Here is a 10975-nt window from a genome sequence, read left to right as displayed (position 1 = left end):
AGGTCAACGACCTTCCAGTTCTTCTAGCCAGTCGATGTCTCCTTTCTGCGGACGACTTTAAATCCTGGAGTTCCAAGCAGTTGTCCTCCTAATGGATGTAGACGCCGCAAAGCAGTGGTCGTGGGGCTACAACAAAGGTGCGTCCGTATATCATTTGGAGGGACTCAGCGAAGGCCTTTGTCATGCATGGTGAGAAGGGATCAAAAATATCATGAGGATAGATTCCAAAAAGGATTTGGTCATCTGGGTCTCTTCAAACTTGTCCTCCTCACTGCACGATGAAAAATTGGCTCAAAAGGCATTCACCGTTTTACGGATGATTCGGCGCACCTTCTTCCGTATTGCTCGCGTGGACTTCCAAATTCTATATGGGGCCTACATCAGATCGCTTCTTGAATATGCCAACCAAACTGTTTACTCGGGACTCACGAAAGAAGTCACCCTTATTGAGCGTGCCTAATGAGTCGCTACGAAAATGGCTGCCGGCTTCAAATCCGCGGACTGCGAAACGCGTCCCGCGATGCTTGATCTCCTTCCCCTGGAGTACCGTCGCCTCCGAGGGGAGCTAATTCTTACTTATGCCCTGTTTGAACAAAGCTTGATTAACAGGTTTTTCACCGTTGACCCAGCAAACACACGGCGGGGACATAGTAAGAAAATTTTCAAGCTCAGATACCACACATTCATTAGACAAATTTTTTTCTCATTTCAAAAAGTAGCTGCGTGGAATGCCCTTCCTCCGACGGTTGTCCACGTTCCTTCTAGAACCCAGTTTAAAGCACTATTAGACATTTATTTATGCGACTCCCCGCGCTGACAGACATCCTGCCCCGAGCTGAAAACATGAAGAGCAGTGCTACACACTTTTTTACTTGTGCCTTTCAGGTGAACGATAGCCACTGACTGACAAGAACGAAACCGACAAGGGAAACTTGGGCAGAAGCCTCGATCCTATGTATCAATCCGTGAATCCGTGAAACGAGCTCAGTATTCAGCAGTCTGCTTGCTCTGAGCAAATGTCCGTAATCACACTTAAAGGAAACATCCTCATGCAGGTCATTTATGACTCCTCAGCGCCATCTGCCATTTCTCTTGTCCTTTGGAGGGTGACATGTCCCTCATACAAACCACTGAGCGTTGCTCTTTCGGATACCACTTCCTCACCAAAGAAGTACACTTCGTCGATTAAATGTTAGCAAAGGCTGTACTGATACGCATTGACCACTGTGTGTTGAACTTTGTTTACATCCGCTAACGGGCTGGCGACCCGGAACCTCAAATGAGGGTTCGAAATTTCTGCCGTACTTCTGCTTACTTCCTAGTGATATGTGTCATCCTCCATTACCTTAGACTGAGACTAGCCTTGGCACAGGAGACGGAGGATAATTTTCTAGAGAATCGCGTGGAGTCCAACTGGCCAAATCTACCCAGACATTTTCAGTACTTTGTGGAAACAAATTAAAAGCCACTGCTGAAAAAGGTAACCACATGAAACACAGGAAATGGGGTGGAATTTCTCAGGATACGGAACCGCTGTATATCACAGATTCGCCAATGAAACATAGAGATATATGCCCGGTAAAGCGAAAATCCATCATTTAAGTATAAGAAACATCGTCGAAGCAACAGCGCCTCTTCCTCCTTGGGAGACAGAAAAGGGGAACTCACAAGAGACCTAATGGTGGTATAAGAAACCCATGGAACGACCTCATCACCTGAACCAGGCAAGATGTAACTACAAACGGCCTCTAAACAACGTGCTTTTCGCCAAGGAGGACATTCGTCAACTCCTGTGAAAGACAAATTCCTCCAGCGCGCTGGGGCCAGATGGAGTCCAGCCAAGTATTCAAGTGTCAATCTCAACGGGGGCAACCTTTTCCCTTCTTAGAAGCAATTGTCACGCCAATCTACAAAACTGGCCCGGTGGCTTAATCGGGTCATCTTAACTGAACTTTACCAAAAACTTCATATCTCTAGTTCAAGAAGGATTAATCTCAAGCCGCCCTTGCGTGAATGACATGCTCGTGTTAGTGGAAAGTACAAACCACGCCGACGACGAGGAACTAATTTCAGATGCCATATTTTTTAGAGTTCCCAAAAGCATTAAGTTGGGTCTCAGAGGCTCCACTGCCTCAAAAATTCGGATTTGAAGGGATTCAGGGAGAAATTCCACGCTACATCAAGGCCGCAATCAGGTGGAACATTCTGAGTGAAAGTAAGCACGACTTACTCTTTCTCAGCACTGACCTCTGTTAGAGTTCTTCCATGATCCGAACCACTGCTGTGTTCGAGCTATGTTAGCGAAATTCCACGTGGGCTTTCTAGCACAGGCCTGCTTTTTTTGACTTTATGTCTACCACTGCTGGTTCGAGCTATGTTAGCGAAATTCCACGTGGGCTTTCTAGCACAGGCCTGCTTTTTTTGACTTTATGTCTTGGATTTCCAATCCCAGCGCCCTCCAGCTTGATTCTGATGCCGCAAAGTAGCAGTCGCTGATTTGGCATCTTCCTCCAACTGAAGAAGAGTCGCTCGGAGGAAACAGACAAAGTCATCTTTACGCACAGTGAATATGGACCAGAAAATAATATCAAGCTACATAGCAAAAAAGACTGAGATACCTGACACTCCTCAAGCATTGCCTTCAACTGTAAAAGTGTTCACCGTTCAGCTCACATTCCACCGTATGAATTGCATGGATTCCTTGATTGTCTATGAGGCCTCGCCAGACTTCTTGAATATTCCAGTCAAGCTTGTAGCGGACTAGGACCTTATCAGCGTGTTCGGATAAATTAACAAACAAAGTAACCAGTACGAAATCACAAAATCACAATAGGAAAGGAATGAGTAGTCAAATGAGGACTCACGAATGTGTAGGTCCAATAGTCCACTACACCGATCCAAATGCAGTAACTGGCTGTGAAAGGAATTATTCACTTGTCGGAAATTCCCACAGATGGTTCCGCGTGAGTGATATATTCCATGGTAGGAAAATTATTCACGGCTAAAAACTGTTACAGGGATTTATGCTGACGTTCAACAGTTGACACAAACACAGAGATTTATTCCCACTGGTTCAGCACTCAACAAACAGTTCAACGGAGCGTAAATACACTCGTTCAGCAAGAAGTCAGCAGGTCGCACCGGAAAAATGTGTATTCGTAACATTAAAACAAACTTCATGGTACAATGTGAACGACAGTTACAAAGTGTGGCTTAAGTTCAGGAAGAATGGTAAATGTGACAACGGATTACAGACACTACAATCTGTACAGTCAGGAGGCTAGTAGGACGCACTCCTCCCTGAGTCCGTCCAACGATCTGCCAGGCAATTTGTTGGGACCTAGTATCTACTAATACTCTTTTTGAATAATGTTTGGCGGACAGATATTTCATCTTTAACACAACTCATACGTTACAAGCATTTCAAGGAAAACGTTTCTCATTTATGGTATTCGGCACCTGGATTAACCTTCCTCTGGCGGTTGTGCACGCTGCATCTAGAACCCAATTCAATCTACATTGGGTTGGTTTTTGTGTTAACTATCGCGCTGGGAAGCTGCCAACCACCGAGAAATTAAAGGGCGATGTTACAGTTTTTTCGGTTATGCCTCAGATGCTGCCGCTTCACGACAGCAAGGAACGAACCAAGGCGGCATAATGAGAGCCTCGGCTTTGTTTAAGCAGATAGGCCATGGCTATCTGCGGAGTGGGAATGAGAGCCTTTGAAAACTGGGTGAAGCACAGCTATGTCAACTTCGTCCGCTGCAGTTTAAATCATCCAAACTTTTAAACAAAATTCCGAGAAAACCTATGACGAACGCATTAAAGAGGCACACAGAATACAGCTTTGTATATGTTTGAACGCACTATTTCCCACCAATGACCTAGTCCTTTAGTGGCGCCAAATTGAGTATATTTTGTGTTTTCGTGTGTGATGAGTTGTGGTCTATTCAGAGCAAGGCGGATCATTCCGTCTATTCGAAGATGGCAGCGGATATTGGAACCAAATTATATATGCGTTCGCACAAACACTTCCATTTCGTCACATAACCGGCGGAAAATAAAGAAACTGATGGTGGCTAACAGAGGTAAGAATTGCTGAAAATGAATTAGAAACTATATCTGATTACTGAACATCATTAGTCTCTTTACATGAAGCTAGTTTTTCCTTTTCATATGCTGAGCGCAGTAGGACCATACGATGGCCGTAATTGACGAAGGTTTCCACGGGCAAACCTTGCCACCAAAACGCCTTCCAAACTTTCACGGTCGCCACTGGTTACTCCTTTACCGGATTGGCTTTAACTAAGCCAATAAGACTGACTCATCTCTTCAACCTTAAGTTGGTATCAGAAATTTGATGAGCCGGTGAATGATACCTGTTTGGAGAGATTGGTGAGATTGTTTATCAGAAGCAACACATGTTTCTGCATGTTCTCTCCCAGAAACATAGGCACCCTACATGCCTTCGCTAGGTTTCAAAAGATGTCTCCAGAAAGCCGTGTTGCGTGTGTTGAAACGAAAGAAGGGTCGCGGATGGTGATGTTTGAGATTCAATTATATTGAAGGACAAACTAAGACTGGCTAATATTGACAACTGTTTTGCCTTTCGTTGACCATTTCTGTTTTGGTCAAGTTTTATCCGACATGGCCCCGTAGAAGTTGCCGGGTGGTCATCAACCAGCAAAATGCATCTTTTGCTGGATGAAAACCGTTCGACGCAAACAGTATATTGACAACTCACGGCGTGGAGTGGTCAACTTATTGGTGATTGACCAAACGAACACTGATAGGCAAAGTGGAACTTGCCTTCAGGTGCTGGCGACCCGCGCCGAGGTTTACTGACACTTCATGTCTGTTGCTGAAACTCTGTCGATCTTTGTCGACGTCAGTGCCATCCCATTTTCATTAAGCCCCAACCCTTAAAGCAGAGCATTATCAACCGCGAATGGCTTTGCCAACGCCGGCACCAACTATTTTTGCCGAGTGTTGGGTCCATCATCAAGAGACTGGAGCTTGTTGTGTTGTGACAGTTTGTATAACTTGGCGACCCATTATTATACGCCGAGGATGTCCGCAAGAAACTCGTAATATCTTACACCAGTTGGGACAGTCGTTGGACGTGACAGACAGGATCTCCTGGTCCTCCAGTTTGTGGGGTTGGAACATGTGGCGACTTGTCCCGTGAAGATGGTAATGCATTTACATTTCCCACCAAACACCACTGTATTGTGGCTGGGCTTTTGTGCTAAGGGCTTTAGTTGATGATGTTAATTGTACTTCTATCTAGATTTGGGTGCCCTGACAATATCCGAACCCACGTACAACAGTGAATAGCGCACATACGAATAAACTTATGTCACATCCGCCGTCGCGTGATGCCATCAGCTAAGTCGTCTTACTTGCTGCCAGCAATAGGGCAGGTAAGCAAAATCAGGTTGAGGCTGACGCCTCCCCATTTTCTCTTTTACATACTTTTTGTCCCCCTCTACCCATCAACAACTCGCTCTTCGTAGGTCAAGCAGTTACGACTGATAAACCAGTTCTTCCTGCATCTGTTTTGCAAGCAACATCTGTGAGTCATCCTGTGCCGATATCCTCGGGCATCTCGAAATTTATATACAAGCCCCGACGCCCAGTCTCTCTGGCCACCTTCAATTTCCGCACTCTGAAACAAGCAGGACAACAAGTTTTTCTTGCATTCCACACTGGATGCCTTTGGCAACAATATGTGCTGTGTATCAGAAATAATAATTCAAGATGCAAGCACAGTGATTGAGCTAACCTCCTCACTACTGTTCACTAGCTTACAGATACGCACTACAGGCGATCCAGAGGCTATCGCAAAGGATTCATATGTAGCGGTGTTGTCCTAGGTTATTGTGCGGAAGGCTCTTAGCCTTATTAGATAGCCTTTGATAGTCGCCTCTGCGAGGTTTGTTTCAAAATGTCTGTGAAGAAGTCTCACAAGGGGGCGTTGATCGGTACTCGATTGTCGTGTCTGCTTACTCTGCACCTGACGTAGCTCCTATGCCATCATATACAAGTTTTATGACGCATTTAAGGCACTGCTTCGTCTAGCTAAAAGCCAATATACGGTGGTTATTGCTGGGGATTTAAACGTACCTAGCGCCCCTAGGACTCAATTACGTGGTCGACATGGACTGGAATCACTATGTACGGTGAACTGAATTGATCGCTCCAGCTTTTTTCTAACCGCACTTTCGAAATAGCTGAGGTTGTCTGGCCACATAATACCCTACAGCTGCGTGCCTACAACGTAATCAGATTGATCATATTGTCATTAATTGCCGATGGTACGGATCAATAACTGGCCACTGCTCGTTTTGGAACACATTTGTGGATTCCTGCCACGCACTCATCAAGAGTTGTTTCTCCTTTCATCTATCAGGGCCGAATAAGGTGTGGACAAATTGCCTGGCAACTGAGATACCGAAAGATCCGGATGTTAGACTAATATACCAGAGTCGTTTTTAGTGTCTACCAAATGCCCCACCATCAGATATGAACTCAGATCGCCACCTCTTTGCATCGCGCTGGAAGTTTTGACTGTGGCACAGCACTGCCAGATGCAACTAAGTACTAAATATCATACCAAACATTGTCACTGACGGAATTTCTAAGAAATATTACAGCCGGTCCCGAACAGACTTAACGCAATGAACTACCAGAAATCAAGTGAAAGTGATTGCGCGAGCTGACTGTGAAGGCTAGTGAACACGAAAAGTCTCGAAAATGGAAGAGGCCTAGAAAGTCGGGAAGGCTCAGATTATTTTGGTTGGTCCTTACAACTGGTCCTTGAAAACCTCCTGTGAGCGAAACCATCAAGAATAAGAAGATGGTGAGGATCTTGCATAGTTAAAAATGCCTCAATCGGTCCGAATGAACTCTCACCCTGCCTGTCAAAATGTGGGGGTTAAATCCGCAGTCAACGCTTGTCAGGTATGATTGACTGCATTTCGAGAAAAAAGATTGTCGTATACAGTTAAATGGGGTCAGTGCTAGTGCTTTTTTCAGGAATAGGCTCATTGTGAGTGTTTCAACCACAGAGACGGCAGTTTGACCCAGACTGTAAGGAGATTTTATCGTCAGTTTTGTTTCTTCGCCTTTCGGGGGCTCGTGAAACACTGACTTAAGATCCGCAAGCGTGATTCCGCACTGATAAGGAAAGCGTTGCACTCCGTTAGGTTTAGAGCAACACCATACGATTCACAATTTTGGTATTCCTCGATTTCCTAGGCGCATTGGGCTCGGTTGACCGGTCTGTTCCGGTTGACACACTGACCCGTTTCTGCTGTCTTTTTCTATGCAGATTGCCTGAATTGGAGGTTAAGTTGGAGGTTAAGACCCTCCACTAAGCCCCTCCCTATCCACATTTGTTCTTGTCCTCACAATAAAGCTTTCAAATAAATTGTGGTTTTACGGCAGCAAATAAATAGTTTTGAATATCGATGTCATGCTGTGAATGATGATGATGACGATGTTTTAAGTTCATATTTGGCTCCCATTTAGGTCCAGGTTGGATCCGTTGCACCTGGGCTATCATTTGGGACTGATTGGCTTCCGATTTCGGGTTTATGTATCGCCGATGTTCAAAATGTACCAAGGAGGTTTCCTCAGAGCCCCTCTGGATACGGCGCCTTTGCCTAAGTTGCCAGGGTAACAGCCAAATCTAATCCGGGATGAAGCTTGTTGCGAACACCCAATACGAAAATCAGGTGCACACTTTCATCTAAATGCAATTTTCGAACTAGCTGAAGCCACTTGGTTCTTGTTCATTTAAGATAGATAGCCTCTGTATTCTATCCACAAAAAGCGTTTTGCTTCAAACAAAGAGAAGAATGTATATATGTGAAACAACAAACGCGGTCTCGCGAGGGCTGATGCAAGCCTGTGAGATATCTCAGCAGCCCAGTATCCAAAGCTCCGCTTTAGTGCCTATAACGTGTGATAGACGTCTCTGATCGAATGCGCTATCTGATTCGGAGCTTTTGAGTCTTTACGGGTTCGTACTCCACGATCTTCTTCCATGGCATTAAAAGTTACCAAAAGTGCATATTTACTGGACTCGTTGTGAAGAGGGTATCAGATCCTGTTGGAGTCCGCAACGGTAATGACCTGGTGCCTTGTGGTAAGACCAAGGGAAAACGGAGAACATGGTGGGCTAACTGACTGCGCTATTCTCTGCATGTACAGTCCACGTAAAATTGAGCCGTGCCCGCCCCATGAGAACGCTGGTTTGTAAAGTAAACGGTACTAAGAGGATTGCGCAAAAAGTTAGGGCGTAGCGTTGGTCTTACCACAGCTGACGGAAATTTGTATCCCCGCAACACTAAAATCCAGCGACGATGGATTACCTTATCCAGACCTTTCGTAGAACTGCCTACCGTGGATTCAACACAACGTTTTCTGTATACGGTGCTTCTTTACTCTTCTGGGTTGTCGCGAGACTGATTCCACTGTGGAAACGGGAATAAGCGTTTCGTTGGAAGTGTTCTTGGGTTCAAGTATATCAGGATGTGGCTCTGTCTTGTCAGTCTCATGAACTATCTCTAGGTGTTGTCTCTATCTAGCACATAAATTTTATCCGTCTTACTTTGTTATTATTTTGTTTTACCTCCAAGAGAACCCATTTTCAGACTGATTTAATGGGAGACGTAAATGAATCGCGATTGAATCTTCTGTTTATGGTTTGCTTCAACTGAATGTGCTGCAAAAGACCCGTCTTATGTTTTGCCAATCTTATTTGTAGTTTCTTGTTCAAACCTATTTTCTAGTTGAACTTATCCCTGAGGATAAAAGCCGTCCTTGGTGACATCACTATTGGGCCGTTTTGCTTAGTAGCTTCCAGTTAGAACTTTGGAGGCGATACCTGTTCTGCATGAATCGACTAAATCGGCTTTAGAAACACTTTTTCTCTTTCTACTTTCGTAGTGTTATCTGTCATACTTCCAGCTGGTCAACTTAGGGCCTTTTTAATTGAATTCTCTGCACAGATTGATCGCTTTCCCTTCCGGTAAACTCGCCTGCCCATTGTTGTTAACTAAGTGCTCAAGTTAGTCGTCATAACAATGATCTTCTGTTGCCACGCCTTGTAAGGGTCCTTATGTATTATAGAAACCACGGCAATCAGTCGTTACACCACAGTTCACTCTTCGCATTTGACGGTAATGCGTTATACTATTCACCAGACAATCCCACCGTCCCCCAGTTGAGATGCGAGGCTGGATGGCGGGCTTCGGCCATCCGCCAAAGCTCTAAATGGATCTAAATGTTTCGTGGAATTCAGCACTAAAATCATAGAATAAAACTACCAAATTACTCTCTTTATCATCCTGACACATCTGTCGTGATTCTCTGAATAGTTTTGTGTTATCTTTTAGCTTTGATAGGCAATGGAGGGTGTGGGGTGACAGAGACTCCAATTCTAGCAGTTTACTCATGAATGCTAATTCGAATGTGAGTAGGGCAAAATTTGCAAAGAAAAGCATGAGGTTAGTTTTGGGAGGTGCTTTCGTAAGAGTAGCCAGCACAAAGGCAATGAGCCACCAAAGTGAACCAGTGCATGCACACGTTCAACGGATCCTCAAGTTCGGGTCTGAGCAGAAGACAAGGTTTAGGTTGTACTTGAAGTGATTGCACGATCTTCTGTTGCCACGCCTTGTAAGGGTCCTTATGTATTATAGAAACCACGGCAATCAGTCGTTACACCACAGTTCACTCTTCGCATTTGACGGTAATGCGTTATACTATTCACCAGACAATCCCACCGTCCCCCAGTTGAGATGCGAGGCTGGATGGCGGGCTTCGGCCATCCGCCAAAGCTCTAAATGGATCTAAATGTTTCGTGGAATTCAGCACTAAAATCATAGAATAAAACTACCAAATTACTCTCTTTATCATCCTGACACATCTGTCGTGATTCTCTGAATAGTTTTGTGTTATCTTTTAGCTTTGATAGGCAATGGAGGGTGTGGGGTGACAGAGACTCCCTCCAATTCTGTTTACTCATGAATGCTAATTCGAATGTGAGTAGGGCAAAATTTGCAAAGAAAAGCATGAGGTTAGTTTTGGGAGGTGCTTTCGTAAGAGTAGCCAGCACAAAGGCAATGAGCCACCAAAGTGAACCAGTGCATGCACACGTTCAACGGATCCTCAAGTTCGGGTCTGAGCAGAAGACAAGGTTTAGGTTGTACTTGAAGTGATTGCACACATATCCCCTATAGTGACATAATACAATGAAAGAGTGGTTTACAGATGTGTGCTTCTAGACAGCGTACGCTAAATGCGATATTAATCATGAAATCTGTTTACCCCAGACATCCGTCGACGTTCAACGTCTATCACCTTACCACCATCACCGCAGCGGCAAATAAGCAATCGGAAAAAAACGTCTTGACTATTTACCAGCCGGCTTTGTCGATTGGTCGATATTCCGGTTTTAACTAAGCTTGGTAGGGGGCCCGTCGTCTTGTCTTTTTCAGCTAACTGGACCAACACGTCTTCTCTTCCTCTTTGCTCGCCTTTTTATCAATAAAGTAGATGGCATTACTCGTGTGGCCGAGGCTTCTGACACCCAACTATACCTTTCCCTTAATTCTGAAACGCACTTGTAACGGTGCTTCCATTCTCATCTCCAGGTTGATAACCATCCAAACTTCTTATGCTAAACTTTCGTTGTAATTCCGCTTTGATCCTTAAGGCAGTTAACTCGTATTAAATGTGATATGTGGAGTAAACGGATCATTTATTCAGATAAGTGGACAGGATTCACCAGTATGAAGATCACCAATCGGTAAATTGCCAAAGATCAGGATCAAAACTAGGTACAGGCTATGGAGATGATCGTTTGCTTACGTTTCTAAGCCGGTAGAAAGTAGCTAAGACACAAAATAGTATTTTAGAGGAAGAAAACACTCGAATGTGAAATTCAAGCAATCTTTGGTCTATTGTT

General features: G+C 44.5%; 1 protein-coding gene across 1 annotated transcript in view; it reads left to right on the top strand.

Moving 5' to 3' along the window:
- Positions 1-3228: 3228 nt before the first annotated feature.
- The window catches only part of T265_03274 (hypothetical protein), a gene marked incomplete at both ends in the record, with an annotated part of 56871 nt that continues 49124 nt past the window's right edge, over positions 3229-10975 (top strand). The window contains one exon of the mRNA XM_009167707.1: positions 3229-3343. Within this exon, the coding sequence (XP_009165971.1) occupies positions 3229-3343 (115 nt within the window). The remainder of the gene's footprint in view (positions 3344-10975) is intronic.

The sequence above is a fragment of the Opisthorchis viverrini genome (assembly GCF_000715545.1).
Source record: "Opisthorchis viverrini unplaced genomic scaffold opera_v5_45, whole genome shotgun sequence".
NCBI lineage: Eukaryota > Metazoa > Platyhelminthes > Trematoda > Opisthorchiida > Opisthorchiidae > Opisthorchis > Opisthorchis viverrini.
This window is presented reverse-complemented; position numbering and strand designations above follow the sequence as displayed.